This window comes from Molothrus aeneus, chromosome 2 (genome assembly GCF_037042795.1).
Source record: "Molothrus aeneus isolate 106 chromosome 2, BPBGC_Maene_1.0, whole genome shotgun sequence".
Taxonomy (NCBI): domain Eukaryota; kingdom Metazoa; phylum Chordata; class Aves; order Passeriformes; family Icteridae; genus Molothrus; species Molothrus aeneus.
The window spans coordinates 27,148,412-27,172,483 of NC_089647.1; the positions used below are offsets into that span (position 1 = coordinate 27,148,412).

The following is a 24,072-nucleotide window of genomic DNA, read 5'->3' on the forward strand; positions in this document are numbered from 1 at the left end:
TGGCTGGAGCAGAAAAAGAATTACCTCTGTCTATGACAATGGATTCTGCATGAGCGCTCCCTCCCCTCCCACCTCTCTTGCTATGACAGGTGGATCAAAAGAAAGTTATCCATATCCTCCAAGCCATGTGGACTTCTTTCTCTTCTTTCCTAAGAAAAGGTAGGATGAAGTTTGGAAAAATACCCTTGTCAGTTCTGTACATTACAGCACACTCACAAAACACATGTTGGTGGACTGAGGGGAATTCTGTATTAAACAGAAGAAGACACCAGAGACCTGGGGTAAAGGTAAAAACCCAAGTGTACCAGCCTAAAATAAAACATGACAAAAAATGGGAAACCATCCGTCAGGAAAGCATATTGCTAGTGAGGACAGCAGACAGAGAGATCTCACCTGTTTTAGGTAGTATGAAAGCTGGAAAGTTTTACATCTGCTCCTGCAAAGTGATTTCTTTGGAGCTGTTTGAAGGAGTAGAGTGAAAGATTTGGCAAGGGCAGTATGGAGGTTTCTCCCAAATATATGGAAAAGGCACACAAAAGCCACAAAGGTGTTGCTAAAATGCAAAATAGCAAACACAGACTGGAGGCAGGTGCCGCTCTCAGGTTGCACGGGAATGACATTTGGCTGTTTACCGGGACTATGGGCCCTTACACCACATGAACCCAAGCAGCCAGAGAGGTGCTTTGCTTAGGAGACAAAATATAGGGTTTTTTCTTGTTTTCGAAAGAGAAACTAATTTTTTCTTTACCGAGAACTATGTGTTGTTTAGCATCAGCCCTCTGTAACATATATCATAAGATTTCTCTGTTATCCTTTGCTGTTGTTCAGGATAGGTTCCTGTTCCTGTCACAAAACTGAAGGTCACACACTTCATCACTTCTGGTAGCTGACATCACCGAGATGTCTCCCCCACCTCTTCCTTCTTCATCACACTCTCCTCCCCCTCTACTTTCAATTCCCCATCTTCTTCCCCACACTGCCAGGCCAAGCATGCTCCCCATTCCTCTTTCCTCCGCTCCAGGCATTTTGGGTACTTGTCCTGCCCTTTGGACCTCAGGGACTCTGTGTTCCTCCCATGGCATACACAGTCTGCAGTAATCTTGCACAACACCACCTTCTCTGTAAACCAGAGATCTGCCATAGCATGCTAGTTGTGGTTGCTAAAGGCTGGGAAACACATAGAATCCCTTGCACCAATCTATAGAAAAAGGTGAGATTAACTTTCTCAATACTCTCTCTTGCTAAAACTTCTTGTTTTACCACTTCTTTGGGAGTACTGGAATGTTTTCAACCTCTAACATATTTCTTTCTTTCCCTCTTCTTACAGTGTCATGGAGGCCTGCATATTCTTCCTTTGTGCTATGATATTTCTCCCAGGTAAAAGGCACATTTTTAATTTTTAAAACTATTTTGATTGTTTGTGTCCTACTATGTGATACTTTCTCATCCACTAAGAAGCTCATTCCTTAGTAGTATTAATCACTTCCATTGCACAATCAAGGTCATATAGGCCATGTGACATGTATTTAAATTGTGTGCAGGGACTCTATAAAATATATATAGTAAGTACTTCCTCTCTTCAACTTTATATCTTTACATTACACTTATTTTATGTTGCTCCTAAATTCCCAATTTAAATCTGTCTTTAAAACGTGCGTGTATCACCTCTGTGCATTATAGAGAAGAGTGGTACTAAACCGAAAACTGGCAGTCTGATATGGGACAACTGGAGTTTGAGGCAGCCACAGAGATCATTTTGTAGTCTTGTGCTCTGGAAGAACAGTCAAAACTTTGCACCAGGAGAGAGACTGTAAATCTTCTTCTCCTTTTGAACATAGCAGAGATGTTTGTATCTTCTGGGACAGAGGGCTGCATTTCTTATTCTAAGAAAACACAGTCCCCCAGACCACTACTCATAATAATGGACACATGCACAGGAGAAAGAAGGAGAAAAATCATCCCTTCTGTAGTGCAGTTCATCCCTTCTTTGCATGAAGGCATAATTGTGTTTATTGACCATTTCTGTTAACAAGATCAGCAGCAGAACAGTTAAATCTGACATTTACTCTGTCATTAAATTCTAAATTAATTACAGAACAGTTAAATCTGACATTTAATTTGTCATTAAACTTTAGATTAATTCTTCATTGAGATTGAAAGTGTTCACCTGTTTCTGACCTTCTGGTCATGCATTCCCTAGACACTCACACTTACCACACAGTGTGTACTTCACAGTTTCTTCAAAAATTTAATGTGTTGTTATTTTCTTAGGAGAATTAACTCAACTTTTTAAACAGAAATTGTGCATCTATCTTCTTTGTGGCAGAACCTCATTACACTCAGGATGCTGCAAGCAAGAATTGTTTGAATCTTTGGCCTGGAGATAAGTCTTCTAAAATATAGATGCTCATGATCTCTGTGTGGCAGGCCTTCTTTGGAAAGTAAAATATGGGAAGAAAAATAAGAAATAGTTTTATGACCTGAACTCATCATGACTAAATGAGTTAGTTTGAACCACTACTGTGTCCTGTCATACCTAGTGGGATAATTTGTGTCTAAATGTTGGTGGTTTTATTTCCACTGTTGTTAAGTGTTGGATCTCTGAGTGCAACTTGATATTCTTTTGTAGCTGGTGGAAATCTTGATTTTTCTCTCTCTCTGTCTAAGGTATTGCTGCCAGTGTGCATCCAGTGAAGGCATTTCTCCATCACACTGCACACCTATCCTGCTATTTTCCAAACTCTCAGGAAATTGATGTGAAGAATTTAATAATCTTTTGGCAAAAAGACAGTAAAGTGGTGCACGAAGTCTATCATGGCCAAGAAAAGCATGAGAACCTTAGTCCTGAATATATAAATCGCACCAAGGTGGACATGGCCAAATGGACCTTGCAGTTGTTAAATGCAGGAGTTGAGGACGAGGGACGCTATCAGTGTATTATTATGCAAAAAACCCCTGAACAACCAAAAATGGTCATACACCAATCTGAGTGGTCACTGCACATCATTGGTAAGTAATCTCTTCCCATTGCCATCTGGTCTGTGGGATTCTCTGTGATTTTGTTCAGTCCAGAAATATGGGCCCTGTCTCCAAGCCCCTGAAATTGTGCCTGTTCTGGAGCAGAATTTCTAAAGATGGATAAGAGACTTGCTTCCTGCAAGTTTTATGACTTTTAGGACTCTGGAAAATAAACTTGTTTATTTGCATCTGACAAACTACCTTCTATTAAAAGTAGCAGTAGTTATCCAACCTTATCAACACTGGTGGCAAATTAGAATTGAAACATAGCAAGATCTCTGCAAACACACAGCTATTTTATGATCATATAAATCACAGGGAAAATAAAGAAAAAACAGCCCACATGGAGGAGTAGAAATTCATATGTTTAGCTAAAGGAAGGCAGAAAATACCTCTGAAGAAAATTATATACATACACTGGTGAGATACCACCTGATTTTTCTGCATCAGAGAATTTTTTCTAATCAGAGGAAAAGGCAGTAAATCTTTTAACAGGGAGATGGGAGTGAGGCACCAATGTTTTCTTCACATTTTTTAATATTTTTTAAAATTCCTAATATATAATCCTAATGTTTCTCTATTTTAAACTATTCTGTTAGTAGCCTTTATCTGTATGCCTGTGTTCTGTCTTCCACTGTGGTAGTACTAGTCATTAATAAAGCAGCTTCTAACTTGCACTGGTGTTTTCAGGCTTCAGCATACTGCTTTAAAAGAGAACAAGCCAAGTGTAACAGCAGCCAAAAACAGGGTACCAGGACAATTGACCCCATTTAGCTTTGTGCTACTAGCAAGTGTTCCCTTGTTCCACAGACAGAAAATGTAGATTGTTAATTTTGATTCTCCCAGGATCTACTAGAGAGGCATTTTCAGTGGCATTTTGGAACTCAGAAACTCACAATGTGCACTTAGTATCAAGGCCCTTGCTTTAAGATGTGTAGCACCAAGTGCTCAATCAATTCAAACAGTTGAATCAGTTATCAGTTTACCCAAAATCTGAGCAACATGTTACAGATATCTCACTCTTAGGACTAAAAGTCTCCTACACCTTTTAAGGTTTAGCTTAGGAAGACAGTTTTAACAATGTGCTGTTGACTTCCTTCCAAATTACTCTCTGTTCAATAAACTCACAAAGGAAGGAGCAGTATAAAACCATATTTTAAAAAAACTCAAGCCCTTCAAAATAATTAGATGAAAAATGCAAATATTGAAATGTACCTGTGCTTACATGCTGCTTTTTAATTAGAATCTCATATCATACAGGGAGGGATTTTTGTAGTTTGGCATGTCACACTTAAAATGGGCATGAGAACACCTGAGGGCTGTACAAGAATAACAGGGGAGTCACACAAAGCTGTCTGGATCACTTGGTGACAAAGCATTCAGAAATAATGCAGTACCTTCGAATACAATTTAAACATGTCATTTTTATGTATTACATCAGTATACTATATAGATAGCATGAAACTGTGTCAGGAGAGGTTTAGGTTGGATAACAGGAAAAGGTTTTTCACCCCGTGGGTGGGAGGTCAGGCACTGACAAGTTCCCCAGGGAAGTGGTCACAGCACTAAGCTTGAGAGAGTTCAAGAACAGTTTAACCAATGCTCTCAGGCACATGGTTGTGGCTCTTGGGCATCCTTTGTGGGGCCAGGGGCCGGACTTGATGATCTCTGTTGGTCCCTTCTAACTCAAGAAATTCTAGGATTCTATATATATGTTGGATGTATTTCATACAGCCATGATGACTAATATAAAAACAGACTCAGATCCTTCTCCAGAAAAAGAAGGAAGATTTCACAGTGGAAAACTTTGGCTCTTAAAAATGCAAGGTAGGGACCATGCCGACAAGCAGCTTAACTGGAAAATCTGCTACTGTGGCATGTCTGCAGTGCTTCCTCTGGATAGATCAATAAGGGAAGTAGGTGAGACTAGGGAAGCTGTTTCAAAATATGCACTACTCAGAGCATTGAGACTGAAATGATGTCACAAGAGAGACTTACAGTTGCTCATTTTAAAGGGGATGTTGAAAAACTGAAAAGTGTGAAAAAAGCTCTAGTAGAGTTATCTGAATATTGGAAAAAAATACAGTCAACTAGAAACATTAAAACAACAATCTTACAGCCTTATAACACAGAATAATCAGAAGAGTTTTGTTTCCAGAGTGTGAGAACCTGAAATACATGTAAAATACTGCATATTAAAAGAAAAAAAAGAAAAAAAAAATATTCTGCAACAGTCAGTGTCTGGAAGGAAGTAAGGCAGATGGTCACTTAAGAAAATAGAACAAAAGCAAAATGATTAAGCCATTGACAAAAATATTAAGGGCTTGATGGACTGCTGTCTCTTGAGTTATTTAAGCTAATCCCAAAGTTTTTTGGAAGACACTATCATTAAATACAAAAGACTTCCTGAAATGTACTTTTCTATTAACAAACATAAACCTCATATATGTAGCCCACACCCTGAATGCACCCAGCATCACTTTTCAGTAAATTGAGGTTCCAGAAACTATAAAAGAGAAGTGCAACCTATATTCCACTATTTTCACTTGCTTACTGTCAATAAGATTGAAGCCCTTAAATCACTTGGATGTTGTGGCAAGTTTCATAGCCGTGGATTGCATTCTTGCTATCCCTATAAAATACCAAGGAGAGAATAAATACTCCAGACCAAAGGTCTGACAGCAGTCAGCAAAGCAAGTCAGACCTTGAGCTTTTCTGAAGGACAACTTAACTAAATTTTGAGGTATAGAAAATGGGAGCCTTTTTCCATTTTGAATTCATATCCATCGACTCTCTCGGGGGGATTTAAGTGACTAAGCTAAATCCTATGCATTGTGTATTAGGATAGAGAAAATAAAAGCAGCATCATGTATCTTCATTCATCCATATTAACAATCCTCTAGGGCAAGGATTAGATCCTTGTTCCAACACATTGAGTGTGTGTGCAGAAGAGTGAGACCCTCTTAAGACTCACATTTTTCTAAGAACCCTTTTACCTTCTCCAATATTTCTGCACATTGTCTTTAGTCACATTGGCCCTAAAAAAATGAAGCATTTGCAATGAAATCTTAAGTCTACTTCTCAGGATTTGTTTCTGACTTTTTGGGAGGTTCTCTGGGGTTTTTTTAACTTGCTATGTGCCAACTTAGTGGTCAGTATTATGTTAACATTCTCTCTTTCTCCTTTTCCATTGTAGTCTATTATTTTTACTATAAACCTCTGACCAAACAAATCCTGGTTGAGTATATCTAGATTAATTAAGAGAGGGTATTGGTTAAAAGCTGCTATTTATCATTCACATTTTATGTTTAAATAGTTCTTCCCATTCCTGTTTCACTATTTCTTGCATGGGAAACTTGGCTTTTTAAAGCAACAGGTGTGTTTTTCATTTATTGTGAGGAGTGAATGACACAAAATAAAAAATCCTTATGCTATAGTCAATTCCATCAGAAAAGCTAAGCTAAGGGAACCCTACCACAAAGTGATGATGAATTATATGCTGCAAAATGTTTACTTACAATACTGACAGACACCAGGGACATTTCTACTTAAACAGCACTGAACTTTGAACTTACCCCATCTGGATTCTCTCAGATTATTTCTATTTTTACATTTCCCAGTTAGAAGTTTGTGGGTTTCCCCTTACCCATTCAGGATGCCAAAGGTAGGGAACATTGTGGTCCCTTCCCATTTTCTGCTTAAGCCCTTATTTGTTAGCAGGCCAGGTTTCATTTTTCTGAGGTATTAATATGTCTTAAAGAGGTGAGAGAGACAGAGGCCCATTGTCTGACTGATCAGACTTGCATCCTTGAAACACCCTGAGAACAAGAAGCAGCAAGTCTTCATACACACCAAAAATGCCATACAAATCCCTTCTTGGAATGCCCATTGTCTTCCTGAAGAAAAGTGTTTAGACTTGTTGTTGCCTGAAAATCTTAAATAACTTAAATCTTAAATAACTGGCAGAGAGTGTCACAAACATGGCGTGGCTGGCTCATGATGCTCTGTCTTTGGTCTATTTCAGCCAACTATAGTCAACCTGAGATAGCAGAACTGCACTCTGGGGAACTAAAGCCCAACGGATATTTGAACCTCACCTGTTCTTCCAGTGGAGGTTATCCAGAGCCCAAGGAGATGACTTGGCTGATTTCACACGAGAACATAACACACAGCAGTACAGCTCACATGGATGTCTCACAGGATGCTGTGACAAAGCTGTACAATGTTACCAGCAAGCTGAACATCCCAGTTCCTACAAGGAGCCCCACTAATATCAGCTGCTTGCTTCGCCTTAGGGAGCAGCTGGGAAGCCTTGTCTCAGTCCCACTGGGCATAGGTGAGTCTCCCTTTGGCCATTCCAATTTCTGCACAGGTAGGAGCCGGTAGTAGTGCAGGACAGCTGATCACAGACAGCAGCATGGTCAAGGCAGGGAATAAACTCTAAGTAGAAGTAGAAGTTGGTTAAAAGGGTTGTAGGTTCTCTATCCTATTCACCGCTGAACTTCCTCTCTTTTCCACATGGGAAATCTTATTACAGCAAGGAGAGGGCACAGAGAAGGAATTGCTACACAATCCAGAACACAGCCCTATTGATCCCCTCCCTGGAAGATAGTAGCAACAAAGCAACCTAGGAGTCTGGATCAGGCAGCAACCAGTCTCTGGAGGTGACAGCTGTTGGGAGAGGTTGTCACTTCACAGAATCAGAGAACTGGTGAGGTTGGAAGACGCATCTGGAGATAATCTTGTTCAACCACTCTGCTCAAAGTCGGGTCAAAAGGTAGCACAGCACTTTATCCAGTTGAATTTTAAACATCTCCCAGGATAAAGACCCACAACCTCTCTCAGCAAACTTCCAGAGTTTGACTACCCTGATAGTAAAAAAGGGGTCTTTTACTGGTTTAAAGTGCTTGAGCTGCTATTCTTAATCATTCCTTAGAAAGAGGCAGAAGGCTAAACAGAAGAGTTCCATGGACCATATTTGGTTCACAAACTGCCAAATAAACTGTGCTGAGTTTAACTGTAAAGACCATGAAACTTGGACTAATATTAGAAGCATTCCTGGTGGTTTTCATAACATTTGGCAGAATTAAGTGCACATTCCAAAATGACTATCTGGGGATTTTTCGTCTCTGAAACTGTGTCTTTTTTCAGACACCTCTTGCAAGAAGAAGCTGGGGACCTGAGTTCCATTATGACTTTACTGATGGATTATCTCAGGGTTCCACATGGCTGATCCTTTCTTTAAACTAAAGCAGTATTTATTTATCTTCTGGACCAGGAAAACTTCTTTTCACATGTTTTTGTTTATAAGCTATGGCACAAGAACATCAAAATAAAGACAATTCCCATTTTGGTCATACGTTCATTTGGCTTGCACATGTCTCTTTTAGACAATGCTGAAGATGGAAAGCTGTGCTTCAATTAACAGGAACAAGGAGCCAAGAGGGAATGGTAGCATTGCAGGAAAACTTACCAGGGCAATATAAACATGCACCTTATTACTGCAGATGTAAAATAAATTTGCCACTTGTTCTGAAAAAGTTCGACAGTGAAGTTTCCTTAATATAAATTTAACTAAATTTAACACCAGATATGGCAAACTGCCTCTGATGTCTTTGCATTCTAGGACTTTCAAATACTCTTAAAATACAATCCAGAAGCCTTCTAATGTTTGTTCAGCTCTGCACATCGCTTATTAGTCTTGAAATGGTTATATTAGCCATAATGCTGAATCTTCCTCTTTCCTCTTCAATTCTCTCCTCTCTGGCTTTATGAAAATAGATACCTGACAAACAGTGATGGTGGGTAAGAAACCAGGAACTCCACACAAACGTAAGTTTTGTTTGGCAATAACTGAAGCTCTATCAGCTGCTAACCCTGCCAACCAAAACCTCAAAAACACAAAAACCAGAAATAGAGGGAAAGTCCTTTGAATTCCCTGCTACTTTCACATCCCTTACAGTATTTCAGTAGGCTTTGACCATCATTTCCAACAGACACCAAGTAGTAACATGTTCCAAGTTCTTCCAACTTGCATGGTAACACGGAGCAGTATTGGCACAGTAGCTGCCTCATTGGCTATTGCACCAATTAAGTTGCTGATCTTTCACATGTTACCCAAACCTTAGAAAGAATGCTTTGCTTTACTGCTGTTGAAGTGACCAGTAAGACCAGGTAGTTTCACTAGTTATTGGAAAGGGAAATAAAATAATGTGGATAGTGATTTATTGACAATAGCAAAGTAAAAAGGATGCCAAGGGTCTCGACCTAAACTTCTATTTCATGTAACTTTGGGATAGAGTGTTTAAAGTAATTGTCACCAAATTAAATCTTGGCTGTGTGTATCTTCTCTGTTTTCTTATTCAGAGATAAAAGAGAAAGAAATGGAGCAAGCAAAGATAAATTTCTTTGGCCCACTTATAGCTGTGGTTGTAGTGATCATTTCTGCACTTCTTCTGGGTTTTGTGATATTAAAGAAGAAGAGAAATATCTTGTCTACCAACCAGAGTAAGTTACTACTTGTCATTCAGCTCTACCATCCCTCAGCTCATAGGATTTACCCTTTGTAATCATCCCTTTACCTACTTTCAAGCTGCTGACAGAAAGTTAGGTTTCATGTTGGACTTAAGCTAAACTTCCTAGGACAATTTAGTTCCTGTAGCAACTTAGTCAATCCTGCAGTAAGTCAAAGCATCTTTCTCCTGTCTCATCCTGGAATCCACTTCTCCCCTTTTTTGTGCTCTGTGAGCCTGTCATGGCACCATCTTACCACCTTTTCCAGTAGTTTCATCCTTTTTTTTTCTGGGTTTGGGGTAGATTTGGCTCTTAAAGCCATTGAACTATATAAATCTTTCTTGCCTATCACTACTATAAGAAAGGTGGAGTTGGGGCAGGGATGAGAGGAACTTACATGAAGTTCACAAAAGGATCTCTGTCATCACAGAGTTGAACACTGCTCCACCACAAGCTGCCCACACACTGGGCTGAAAGAATTATCTTGTACTGGGAACAGAACTTGATCTTGGCATTTCATTTCTCTATTTTGTTGCGAGACTAATTCTCAGCACTCCAGGGTTTATTCAGCATTGAATCATGTTGACATCAAAATCTATTTTCCTTGTAGCAAGAGGGAAATGCATCCCTCAGACAGTCCTGTTTCCGTATACAGTCAAGGGTCCTGAGCCCCACCTTGTTCTTTTCTAAAATTCTAAGATAACTGGACATTTACTATCAACTCCTTTACCAGCTCCTATTTTTCACATGTCTGTAAATCACATATTGATCTATTCTAGGTGTCAGTCTAGCAGTCTAGAAGCTATCCAGCTTGAAACTGAGGCCATCAGCCAGACTGCTGACTGGGAACCACCTCTGCACCCAGCAAAGCATGAGGTCCCATGTTTTTAGAGGTTCTGCCAGAACAAGAATCCTCCCCAGAAGCCCTACAGAACAACATGCAACACTTTTGTGTGATGGCTGAAACCTACTGCCCAGAGTTCTCTGCTTTTATTGTTGCTCCAAATAGGTAGTAAATGGTAGTAAATATGATGCTCTGCCTGTCTGCATGACTACCTTTTTGTTGTATCTTTTAATATGCACTGTGACAATGTAAAATCCTGAGAGTCAATGGAGAAAGCAGAGCTGTATGGGTCACAGAATATCTCAGAAATAGAAAGAGTTGAGCCACAATCTGTGAATCATAACCATCACTGCAAACACGATCAGAAGTACGCTATTACGCATAAATCATAGAATCATAGAACCATAGAATAGTAGATTGACTTGGGTTGGAAGGTACCTTGAAGGTCATCTAGTTTCAAGCCTCCTCCCTAACCATGAGCCATAAATGCTTTTGGCAGAGTGACCGTGGCTTTGTACCTGTAACTTTCTTGTAAAGCTTCACATCAGGAAGAGGAACTTTGGGGTATATCCCCACTTTCTGAGAAAAGTCATGGAGTTCCTATCAAGCATTTGAATCTAGAAATAATCTAAAGGAAATACTTGCTTTAAACATAATTTGTGATTAACTTTATTTTTTTTAATATCATCCAAGCTTAATATACCCAGACAGTTAGTACCTCCACACTTTGTTCCTCTGTTTTCTGACTGAGAGTTGTAAGAGTTGTTCGGGTGCATGCAGGGATAGAAAATGATAGAATGAGGTATCATATGTGTGTATATTTAACCATACAAAATTAGGCTGAACAGATAATGAAAAAATATTACATAAGTCATGTTCCTTTTTGGTTGACTATGTTCTTAATTTTACTTCAGACCTTGATGATAGAGCAATTCATACACTGTGGTATATTCAGCCATAGGAAGGAGTTTTATCCTTCAGAAAAGATCCTTTGTTTCACTCAAAATGTGTCAGTTCTCCAATCTTGAATGATCTCTGCACTTTATATTCTTCAACAGCACTGACATCTCTCCAGAGGAAGAATGCAGCAGAACTGAGACAAAATTCTTCTGAGATCTTGATTGTGTTTGTTGGTCTGACACTTTCAGAAAGAGCAGGGACATTAGCATCATATTCTTAAAACAAATTTCAGCTCAGAGTTGCAGTCTGGGGACATAAATTTTCTACAGTTGTTGGGTAGAAATATTCTTTTCTGTTAAATGATGAGTGTTGCTAGATTTCACCTCAATTTTTACTCCATTTTCAAGTATGTGAGAGAAATGCATGTCCTTTTGAGTTAGCTAAACTATTTGGGAGTCAGTTTATTAAGCTATTACACTAACATTCAAAATATTTTCATTCAGATTAATATCATCCAAACATTATTAAAAGATTAAGGTTTTAATTTTTTGTAAAAGTTTATACTTTCTAGCAAACTTATTTAATGACAGATTAAAACATATGTCTTTTTCTGTGTTGTTGTTTTTATTCTCCTTCCATTAAAGCATCTTGTTAGGGAATACCAACATTTGGTGTTCTCAGGGAGGAAACATTTCCAGAATTACGTCTTGGAAGCAAATGAATAAAAGAGATATTGCTGCAATGACTGAGAATGGCATAACTAGAGGTTTCATATGTTCATTCGTACATATGTACATATGATATGTACATCAGCAGCTGTAACTAGTGGAAAAGGCAACATGGTGGGTTAGGTTTATCCTTTGAAAACTCCTTTCTATCCTTAATTTGTTCCTAATTGGTGAAGTTGTTTGTTTTCTCCCTTGCCATCCCTCTACTTTAGGCTGCCAGCCTCTTTCTATTAACTGCTCAATTTCTCTACCTCGTCTATTCTTTCCCTTAAATCAAGTCTAATTCCTTCCTTCAGGTAAAGATTTAAGGGGAAAAAAGCAGATGGGCTTCCGGGAAATTTGTCTCTGTGCATTGAAACATTAATCCTCTGCACTAGCAGGTGTAATGAGCACAGTAGCAAGGCACAGGAAAAGCATGGCTGATGTGCTGGTGTTTTTGTCCTCCATACAAATGCATTCACATTTCCAGGCTATCACCTCACATACTTCATTTCTTTCTTTGGCAGCTTTCAATCAGTGATTCCATCAATGTGGCAAGCACATGAAAGAGTGTACATCCACTATGTACCACAGCATGGAACAGCTTCACTCAAAAACACCATTCCTTTATTTTTAGGCAGAACATTATGAATTTCAGAAAACAAAGAAATGTTAACAAAGAAATGGCAAAGATGCATCAAATTTGCATCCAATGCTCTAATGTAAAATTTTGCTATCAGACTCAGAGTTGTGATAGATTGTTTCAAGTTTACTGAAGCACTAAATCACCAAATAGTTGAGATTGGAATGGATCTAGGGAGTGTGTCAAGCTCAACCCTCCTGCTCAAGCAGGGTCACCTGGAGCAAGTTGCCCGGGTCTATGTCCAGAGAGTTTGTGAATATCTCCAAGGAGGGAGACTCCACAGCATATCTGGGCAACCTGGGGCAGGGTTCAGCCTTCACAGTAAAAAGGATTTCCTTCTGAAACGTATTCAGAGAGAACCTCCTGTGTTTCAGTTTGTGCCTATTGCCTTTGGGCCTGTCACTGGGCACCATTGAAAAGAGTCTGGCTAAGTCTCTTTTGCACCCTCCCTTCAGGGATTTATACATGCTCATGAGATCTCTCTCAGGCTTCTTTTCTCCAGGCTGAGTAGCCCTAATGTACTCAGCCTGTGCTCAGATGAAAGATGCTCCAGTCCTTAAATCATCCTTGCAGTCCTTCACTGGACTCTCTCCAGTATGTCCACGTCTCTCACATACAGGGAAGCCCAGAACTGGACACAGGATTCCCGATGGTGCCTCACTGGTGCTGATTAGAGGGGCAGGACCACGTGCCTCAGCCTGCTGGCAACGCTTTCCCTGAGGCAGCCCAGGCACTGTTGGCCGCCTTTGCCACGAGGGCGCACTGCTGCCTCATCTTCAGCTTGTCCACCAGGCCATCCCGGTCCTTTTCGGCTCAGCTGCTTTCCGCATGGATTGCCCCAGCCTGTACCTGGGCATTTTGGGGGCTATTCCTCCCAAGATGCAGGACTTTAGATTTCCTTAGATTTTTTTCAGAGGTTCCTCTCTGCTCATTTCCCCAGCCTCTTGAGACCCTTCTGGATGGCCACGCAATTGTCTGGGGTCCACTCTTCCAAGTCTTTTGTTTAAACTTGGTGAGTGTACACTTGGTCCCTGCATAAAGGTCATTAGCAAAGGTTATTAGCAAAGAGGAAAGTCAGTTAGTTTTACTGAAAATTCCTTAATGCCAGCCAGTGCTACTGCAACAAGCAATATCTCCCTATGGTTAACAAGTGATGGAACAGTGGAGTGTTGCATTTCCAGAATATTCTACAGTTACTTCTGAGGAGATCGATATTAAAAAAGCACCACACAGCAAGTAGGCCTTAGGGCACTTTTTTCTCTTTCAGGTGAATTATTTGCTATTGGAGGTTACACTCAACCAGAAAAATATAATAATTCTATTAAAGAAATCTATCTATGTTTTGGTTTCAAATTATCTTTCTTCCTTCTTTCCAAACTCAGAAGGCAAAAAGCAAAATTTTATATATATATATAAACAAAATGCTTCTCTACACTGGAATGCCACACTGTCATAAATTCATAACTGATTTCTCCTTGGTTTTTAATCTTCTGCACTAGGAGGACCATAATGCTGGGACAGGGAAGTATTTAAGCAAAACATGTTTTCTGATTTCAGGATGGACTGCCAGAAGGTTTTCAAGACAAAAACTACAGTTAGACAGGAAAGCTGGTGAAAGCTGTGAAAGATGGGAAATGGATGAGGACTGAGAAAGTGTAAGGAGATGAGTGATACCCCAGGCTGGCTTGCAACAGGAAGTGCAATGCATCAAGTACAGAGCAGCTTCACAAACTCCTGAAAAGCTAGGCAAGGCTTGCCACTAGCAAAGAAAGATTCTGCATAGAGGTCCAGAAATTCGGTATATTCTTACAGACATTAACATGTCATACCTCCTCACATACTTGTGAATTTGAGCTTGCAGATATGCAAGCTCAAATTATCCTCCACTTGGTATGTTCTTGATATTGAGACCAGCATATCTTTTGTCCATTGCTTTTGTTAATCTCTTAAAACAAAACAAAAAACAACCTCATGAAAATAATAAAAAATTATCGCCAGCCACGTACTTCTAATAAGCAGTGCTTATTATTTCAGAAGGGCACAGACCTAGGAAAAAATGGAAACAATGAGTTTAGAGTAGCTCAGACTGCAGTTGCAGACCTATGTGCACAGCTGGTGCACCATGTATATTGCCTGCCCTTTTCCGAAATATGCATTTGATCTAACTTGTACAGGTTTTAAAATGGGACTATGACATAGAAGCAACAGAGAGATCTTACTTCTTTACCTTGCACTGTTAAATGCACTACCATACCCAGAAACTTAAGTCATATTTTCTAAAAAGGTAAAATATTAGAATTGGAGAAGTGATAAAAGATGATTAGGTCACTAGAAAGCATGTTTGCAATGTGGAGTTTGTGGAGTTCAACCTATGCAGGTGATGAAGAAAGTGCAGAAAGTACCTGATTAATCTGTCCAGTGCAAAAACACTTTAAATGACCGATTAAATAAGGAAGGTGTGAAAGATCCTTCCTACTAAGTGACTCTTACTGGGGAGCCCAGAACTGGACACAGTACTACAGGTGTGGCCTCACCAGTGCTGAGTGGGGAAAGGATACCCCTTCTAACCCAGTCCAGGACACCATTAGCTTTCTTTGTCACTTTGTACAGCTTGGGGTCCACCAGAACTATTTCTGCAAAGCTGCTTTCCAGCTTGTCATCTGCCAGCATGTGCTGCTGCATGGAAAGGAGACAAAGAAGTGGAGATGAAAGAGTCAGAATAATCAGGTTTCTTGAACGTTTATGGAACATCAAGAATATATTACATTTGTAATGTGGAATAGAAAGGGACTCATTTAACAAAATATGAGGGGGAAAACAAATTATGACACCTAGCAAGAGATTCTGTGTGGAAAGAAAAACCAAGACAAAGCCAAGGAAAGAAAAAAAGATGCTCGGTATCCTATTCCTTTATCACTGGATAGTTTCTTGAAAGAATTATGAGAACCACAGCTTCTATTTCTCAAGTTGCCTATGGCAACAGAGCATATTGTGAACAAGGTAGAAGCCTTTCCTAGTAGATCAGACATCCAGAAGCAGAAGATCTTAAAACTACAAGATCTTCTTTCTTCAGAGATTTTTCTTTCTGTATCTGAAATAATGTGCAAGACCTGCTGTCCAATTAACTGTTTGGAGAGTGACACAGCTGAGGCTGCATTGGATTGGATTGGATTGGATTGGATTGGATTGGATTGGATTGGATTGGATTGGATTGGCTGAAACTGGCAGAATTATGCTGAGGGATAACAACAGGTCGCATGGCCAGTCATCTTTGTCCAGCTGTATTGGAAAAGATGATTTAAAATAATGAACCCCTCAGTAACAACTTATTCCTTCATCTGCTTTAATTCAATCAGAGTTAAAGCTTATACTTAAAAGGCAAAGCTATTGCTTAAGAACTTTGAAATCATGGCAAAGCAGGCTAAAAGTGCTCGGGAGTGAAAACTATTTTGCAGACCTAAGCCTTTATAAAAATTCAATTAGACTTTTAAGAAGGTGGTTTTTTGGTTTTTTAATCAGGTCAATGGTTAAGTCCCTCAATATTATGTATGCATCCAGAGCAGAAAGTGTATAAAAACAACTCAGTACAGGAACATAGAAGTTTTATCAATGAAAATACAAAAATGCTTGATCAGCGTAGCACACTGAAACATCAAACCCCACCTTCCCCTAAAGAGATGCAAAGCAGCTGTTTGATCCCAGAACACAGAGTTAGGAACCATGGCATCTACTTATCTTCTCGTATCAGTTTTACGACTCCTAAGCTTCCTCTCACTGGCAAAGAGTGAGTGGAAATCTGGATTCAAGGGTATCCACATCCCTGACACCAATCAACAGAGGCATTTCAGTGCTGACTTTATCTGCCCACTCTAAAGCCCAGCACAAACACCTGCAGTGGCTGTACACCACAGAGGGAAAACATTGTTGTCTTATGATGACGGTGCCCAGTCAGGCCATTGGGCTTGGGTCTTTATTTCGCCTTTCTCCTCCTTTTTCCTTCCAGCAGCCCCCACAGACCCCGAGTAGGCCTGGCCCCCGCTCCCCAAACTCCCTGTGGCAAGGAGCACGGTTTGAACTGACATCACGGGACCCTGTGGGTTCCACTTCAATTTCACTTGAATTCCACATCGATTTTATTCCTTAAAAGCCGAGGCTGCGGCGCCGGCACCGCGGGCTGGGGCGCGAGGTCCCCCTGCCGGCTCCGGAGGCCGCTCCGTCGGCCCGGTGGCCCTGGGGCCGCGCGGGGGCTGTGAGGGGCTGAGAGCGGGCTGAGAGGGGCCTGTGAGGGGACTATGCAGGACTGTGAGATGGCTATGAGGGAGCTGTGGGGGGGTTGTGAGGAACTGTGAGAGGCTGTGAGGGGCTGTGAGAGGCTGTGAGGGGGCTGTGAGGGGCTATGAGAAGCTGTGAGGGGGATGTAAAGACTGTGAAAGGCTGTGAGGGGGCTGTGAGGGGCTGTGAGGTATTGTGCAGGGCTGTGAGAGGTTGTGAGGAGGCTGAGGGGCTGTGAGTGGCTGAGGGGCTGTGAGTGGCTGAGAGGCTGTGAGGGGCTGTGCGGTGTTGTGCGGGGGCTGCCGCCAGGGCGTGCTGAGGGAGAGCTGTAGGGTCACAGCGCCAAGGGCTGGAAGCAACGCCAGGAGGGCTCCAGTCCCCCTCATACTCCCAATGGGGCCTGCGATGAGGCTGGACTGGGCTGCCCAGGGCCGTGTCCTGCCAGGTCCTGTAAATAGAAACACAGAATCACAGAATCAATAAGGTTGGAAAAGCCCTCCCAGATCACCGAGTCCAACCTTTGACCGAACGCCACTACATCAACCAGATCAGAGCGCCATGTGCCACATCCAGTCTTTCCTTAAACACCTCCAGGGACGGTGACTCCACCACATCCCTGGGCAGGCCATTCCAATGTTTAAATCACCCTTTTTGGGAAGAAATTCCTCCTGATGTCCAACCTAAACCAGTCCTGGTACAGCTTGAGACTTCATCCTCTCCTGTCACTAGTTGCCTGGGAGAAGAGGCCAACACCACATATGGCTACAACCTCCTTTCAAGCAGTTGTAGATACCAGTAAGATCTCCCCTGAGACCTCTTTTTTTTCCAGCTAAACACCCTCTGCTCCCTTAGCCACTCCTCATAGGATTTACTTGCCTGATCCTACCACAGATTTTTGCCCTTCTCTGCACTCAAGGATAGAAAAGGAACACCCTTCCACAAGTACTTGTTTGCTCTGCTGCTTGAGTGTCATAGAGAAAAATGTTTACCTCGCACCAAGCCTGAGCTGCTCTTCTTTCAGTTTCTGACTGCCATCTCTGATCCTCTCACCATGCACCACTGCGAACAACCTGGCTCCACCTTCTAAATAACCTCCTTGTGGTTGTTGGAAAGATGTGATTTGGTATTTCTTCTCCAGGACAAACAGAGGGAGCTCCCTTGGCCTCTCCTCACAGTGTGAGTGCTCCAGTCCCATCACCACCAAACTTGCAGTAATTTATCTGTGTCTTTCTTACATTGGGGAACCCAGGAGTGGACAGGCTATTCTAGAGGTGCTCTAAGAAGTGCTGAACAAAAAGCAGTAGCATCTTTCCCCTCACACAATCTACTGACAATGCTGCTGTCAATACAGCCCTGGCAAACATCAGCCTTGTTTGCTGCCACTCTTTTGTCATGAACTACAGAGACAGAAGTCATCTCACCAGCATCTTCCCCTTTCCACCTTTTCTCCAGAGCAGCTACAGTACTTTGGGACATGAGGTATCGAGAGCCTATGCATTCCCTCTGCTGGTGTTTAATGTTGCACAGTAGTTTTCTTGTCACTTCCTCTCCACTCAGGCCTGCCTCATGATCAATCCCACAAGTCTAGCCCACTCTCAACAAATTCTTTGCAATTTGCTCCATTCTCATTCTGGGAAATTTTCATGTGAAGCTAGAAGAAAATACAGGGAAAAGAAGAATTATTCACGTGAACAGAACTGTGAGGCAGTCAAGGGAAAGACGATGTGGGACAAGAAGACTGAGGTTTAGAAAAGAGGGGAAATTAATTATAAGGTGTGTTTGAAAGTCTAAAGCTATTCAGACAACTGAATGCAAGAGGAAAAATTGAATTCATGCAGACAAATGATAATATGGATGATAGCCCTTTGGAGACAGGGACAAAGAGTCTCTAAGGAGAGAAGTTCCTATTTAATAAAACTTGCAAACCATGCGGGTGAAAATTGCAGCTGATAGAAAGCAGTTGTCCTCTCAGAGAAATCATTAAGAATTCTAAGTATATGCTTAAAAGGGAAATTATAAAAAAAAAGTATTTGTAAAACCTTGGAAAAAAAATCTAGCCAAAGCATTTGATTTCAATAGAGACAGTACAGTATAATCCAAACAAAATTGGGAACAGAATGAGAACATATAAAATATTTTTAAAATCCTTTTAAATGTTTAATTATTTGCTCTCCCCAACTTACAAAGACAATCTTTGCAAATTGTTTTCAGCATTTCCAAGAGAAATTTAAAAATCTGTTGAAAGTTTCTGTTCTAATACCAGAGTCTTTCCTGCACTGAATTTTCTTTACGAGCTGATTTCAACTGAACTAAAGAGAAGTACTCAGAGGCTGATCTACCACTGAATAAAGAAACCTGATAATTTTGGTTATCAAACACAAGTCATTAGACACGTACCAATATAAGTATATGGTGGATTTTAAGCTCCATAGTGCTGTACAGCTCCATTGTGCATACACTTCTCCATCAGCTGTTTCCTAAATGTTTTATTGGTGTGAATAAGTACAATTTCAGGAACAATAACTATATGAAAAAAGTAATACCACTAAAAGAAGGAATGTCAGGCTATAAAAGACAATGTCTGACAAAAAATCTCCATCCGACAGAACTGTGAAAAGCCAAGAGATTGTAGTACCAATCCTTTCAGTTTATATTAACACTCCGTACTTCTGAGACATGGTAATCCATTCCTTTACATGCCCCTGACAATTCCCTAGCATTTAAGTGAGTTGAATATGAACCCTAAGGGGAAGGCTCCAGGATCACAGTTATTACACACCTGCAGTGACTCCCCCATGCAATGCAGAGTGGTGCTGACAAAAGTGTTAAGCTGGGTAGGGGTGGCACAGTGACACTTTGTTAAGTATTCTTTGTCACATTTCTTCTTGAGTTTAACATCTTAAGGTGTAAGATAGCATTATCATGTCCTCACATGATAACACAGTGTAATAGTGCATAAGCAAAGGAGAATGAAGGAAGAAGTCCTGTGGTTGTGGATTTTTAGCAGCCAATCTTTTGCTTGCTCTGGACATTTTAGGAGGTAAGCTGTGGAACTCATTGGACTTAAAGACTTGGAAACGTTGCCATAATTATTCATTGGCTTTATATAAAAATGTCACTTATCGGTTACTGATCTTCTCTGAGACACTTTGTGTACATTCCTGCTCTGGCTATACAAGCAATATTAATGGAAGGTTTTGCCTTGATAAGATTTGAAAAACACTTAAAACCCCTACTCCTTTTTCATCTCTTTCTCCCTCTCACATGTGCAGGAAAGAGGAAAAAAAAAGAAAAAAAAGGATAGTCCCACCCATCTAGTCATGGCAGCATCTCTGCATGTTCCAAGAATGCACAATATTCTGGAAAAAAGCCATCCTTACCACTTGGGTTGTTGCAATTGATACCTTGATTGTAGTAGGAGCATCTTTTTTCTAATTTTCACTATAAATATCGGAATAATTTGAAGTAAAATAACAATCTCTGTGCTGTACTTGCCAGCTCTTAGGTCTGGGCCCTTTCTGGATGAACAAAACATTACCTGAAAGGCAAATTGCACAAGAAGCTCAAAAACATATGCAGGAAAATCATGCAGAGAAGTTCAAGTGAACTCCTTAAAAAGCATCTAATAAGTCTGTTAACAAATACAGTATATTGGACAGCAGGCAACTGCAACTGCCTTTTTCTCCTCCAGGTGCTGTAAATACAACCAAATTGTGTGAAAAGATGAGGAAGACAGCAGATCACCACAGGCTTCTGAGTATTAGTTAGGCAAAACTAGATTTTGGTGCATTAGCACCTTCAAAGTAGTTCAGTGATAAAAAAAAATCAGAAAAAAATATTCTTTTGTGTACAATTGCAATACTGTTTTTCAGCATTCAGTGGGAGGATGCACTGCTTTTATTTTAAGCAAGTAGTCCAATATAGCTTTTATTTTAAGCAAGTAGTCCAATATAGTAGAAATGCAGTTTCAGGAAGAAGTGAGCTAGATTTCACACATAATGGAGAACACAGATTGTTCTGACCTGTATGCCCAGTCCCCCTGGTTAAAAATGCCTGTTATGAAGAGGAACAAACTTACTCTATTCCTCCTTCTGAGAGCAGGGAGCCGCTGATGTGATTAAGCAGGTGAGTGATAGAGCCCCTCTTGACTAATCTGAAGATCTGTGAGAAGAGGTGAAATTGTGGAACTTTGAACTAGAAAATATAACGGGCCCTGGAAACAATCTTGTATGAACTATGCTGGCTGGGAATTAGAAGAAACATCACAGGATCATCTTTCTGGTAGGTACACATAGACCTGTAAAAGGAGGTAAACTTACCTGTGTCTAGTTGCATATTTGGAAATGTGGATGTTCTGTTCTTACACATGTAAGAATAAAGATGTTCAAAGCTGCATTCTGTTCAGCAATTTCTACAGCACAATGCTAGGTACAATTGATTTCAGCAAAAAAGAGGTGGTTGCCCTGTTAGTCATCCAGCCTGATGTAAAATCAGACAAGGGGAGAAATTTTTTTTAAGCAAAGTAAAATTTCTCAATTCGTAAACTAAAGGAGGAATCTGCCTCTTTAAGTCATAAGAAAAAGAATTGCAGGCTCATCCTCCTCTCAGTCCCTGATGAGAGTGAAACCAAGTCACTGGTTGTCCTCAGGTGACTTTATGATGCATTTGTCTGTTTAGCCCAGAAATAAGTTTTGCACCTTTAAGACTAGTTCTGAGAACAAAAGAGGGGAGAGAAGAAGTGCAGAGTTTGTTATCAAGTACTGCACTTGCTCCCCCGCATCCTTCTCCTAAACTGTGCTGTCTGCAGCACAGACAGACAGCAAGAAAGAGCTCTCCTTTACTTTTAGTTAGTTTTTAGCTAGCTAAGGCAGAGAAGTTCCCTGGACTGTGTTTTTTTTTCTTTTTCTTAGAACTGTTTAAACCTGCTCTGGACTTAAAACCCAAAAAGGCCCAGAAGCTAACACCTGTGGCCCACCGGGCCAGGCCTAGGCCGCAGCATTTCCCAGCTCTAGGAAAGAGCTGGACTGATAAGAGACTGAGTAAGCCAAGCTACAGCCCATGAAGGAGACTTCCTGAGTTTGTCATCCCTTCAGAGTGGCAAGAGGTTTTATTGTTTAATATTGTTCATTTTTTTGTGCTAGTGAATGCTTTGCCTGTTAAATAAACAGGTTTTTTCCACTTTTCTCCAAGGAAATATTTTCCCAAATCAGTTGAGGGAGGAGACACTTAAATATGCTTTCTAGAAGAACTTCTTTGGAGGTTTTCTTCCAGATTTGCCCTAAACCAGGATACTGGTGTTGTGGACCTCTGCTACAGTAACACATTCCAAGAATGAGCTGCAACGGAGTCTCAGACACAAAGGAAATGCGCCTGGGATATTGTTAACTTCAGCGAGGGAGCCATGTCAAGGCTCTAGTTCTCTGCATGTCACATTTATTCTGTGTAGGACCAACTCACTAATGAAATATCTGAGAAGGACCACAGCAATTTTTAACATTTCCTACAGTGAAATGGGTCAAATGAAATTAGAAGAATGGCTGACTAGTTGAAAATTCCAAGAAGCATATTTCCTGCATTTGAAAGTAGATGGGAAAAAATAAAATGGTTGTTTCCATTAGCTACAATCTGATTTATAATCTGGCATAAATGAAACATTTCAGCATTAAGGAAAGCCTGGAACTGAAAAAATGGAGCCAAGTGGTTCCAAACAAAAGCTGAGAAAACACTAGCTTTTAAACTCTGAAACTGAGAAAAAGCTAACTGAGAGAAGGCATCTGGGAAGGTCCTTGTATCTTGTAGCACTGAGTTTTATGTCAGGGCAGATACAGAAATTGGAATTGGAGTTATCTAGACATTTATGTGCTTTATTTGTCAGCATTATTATAATATACTAGCATTTTCCAAGAGAAGTAGACAAGTACTGTCACACTGCAAGAGAACTAAAGCACAAAGTTAAGTAATTTGGCCAATGTCATTCAGGAAAGTTGGGAAAAAACAAGGTACGGAATCTGATCTCCTGAGAATCACTCCACTCTCTAATCCACAAGGCCATTCTTCCTTGTTTAGCCAACTGCTCAACAACTGATCTCAGTCAGTGCAGACCACTTTTCCAAGATGAAATTGACATTCTGGGCTTTGCTTGAACTGGGTTAAGAAAGGATGTGGTTGTTTCTGAGTGGCAATTGGATAACAAGCATATGTAGAACCTGAGCAGATTTTGATCTGCAAGGGAAAAAGAGCACAGTGGAGGAAACAAGTCAAGTCAGAGGCTTGCAAGTACCAGTTTGACAAATGTGAACTAAAGGAAGAATTGGTTTATTGGTTTGATTACCCCATATTCTCATCAGAATATGCTTATGCACTATCTAAAGCAAATATCCCTGCTTGTCATTCATCCAAGTGAATACACTTAATCTTCTCTTAATAACTTTGTTTCTTAAACCAGCCATTGGCATTTCCGTGACTTCTGAATCCTAAAATATTGTACATGTGCAATCAGTAAACAGTAGTGTTAATAGATTTTTCCATAACAATCTTTTTATAGCTGCTCACTTCCTAGACACCCAAGGAAATGCATCACATCTGCAATACTGTGCAGAGATAGCTATGGGAAGTGCCAGGAAGCTGGCAGCAGGCAGTAGGGATCAACTTCCAAACCTGATCAGGAATTTTTGAGCTTTACCATGCTGGGGACCATATAGCAATATACTCATTTCCTTACAAATTATTTCATGTATCATTTTCAGACCACAGAGAACAAACTTTCTTGTGTGCTCATCCATGTGACTAATTGATACCTCCAGTAATTCCAGCCTCTGTTAAAAAAAAAAAAAAAAAGGAAAAAAAGAAAGCCCTCATGTTATCATCTCCTCATCTTACTTGGTCAGGCCTCGTACTCAGAATACCTGCATCAGCACCTTTTTTTCTGTGCTGGTCTTGCTGACCTGTACCTTTTGACAGCTATTGATAAAAAGCTGGTTACCACCAGGTGATGATATGTTTGTTACTGAGAAGCAGCATGGGCTCCCAGGCCTCCATGTGAGGAGTTTTGCAGTGCTTTTCAACACAGTGCCTTTTAAAACTGGTTATGGTTTTTCTGAAGTAATACTGTTTATTAGGAAAAGCCAATTCATTTGAATCAGCCCTGCTGGTGAGAAAGTGCAGCTTTTTATTAA

The 24,072-nt window shown here is 40.5% G+C and overlaps 1 protein-coding gene across 1 annotated transcript; it reads left to right on the forward strand.

Moving 5' to 3' along the window:
* Positions 1-1,145: 1,145 nt before the first annotated feature.
* CD86 (CD86 molecule) lies at positions 1,146-10,440 on the forward strand. The gene is made up of 6 exons (XM_066569685.1): positions 1,146-1,210; positions 1,328-1,377; positions 2,668-3,009; positions 7,043-7,354; positions 9,385-9,525; positions 10,311-10,440. Exons 2-6 carry the CDS (start codon positions 1,332-1,334, stop codon positions 10,328-10,330), a joined length of 861 nt encoding a protein of 286 aa, XP_066425782.1. The 5' UTR covers positions 1,146-1,210; positions 1,328-1,331; the 3' UTR covers positions 10,331-10,440.
* Positions 10,441-24,072: the final 13,632 nt, after the last annotated feature.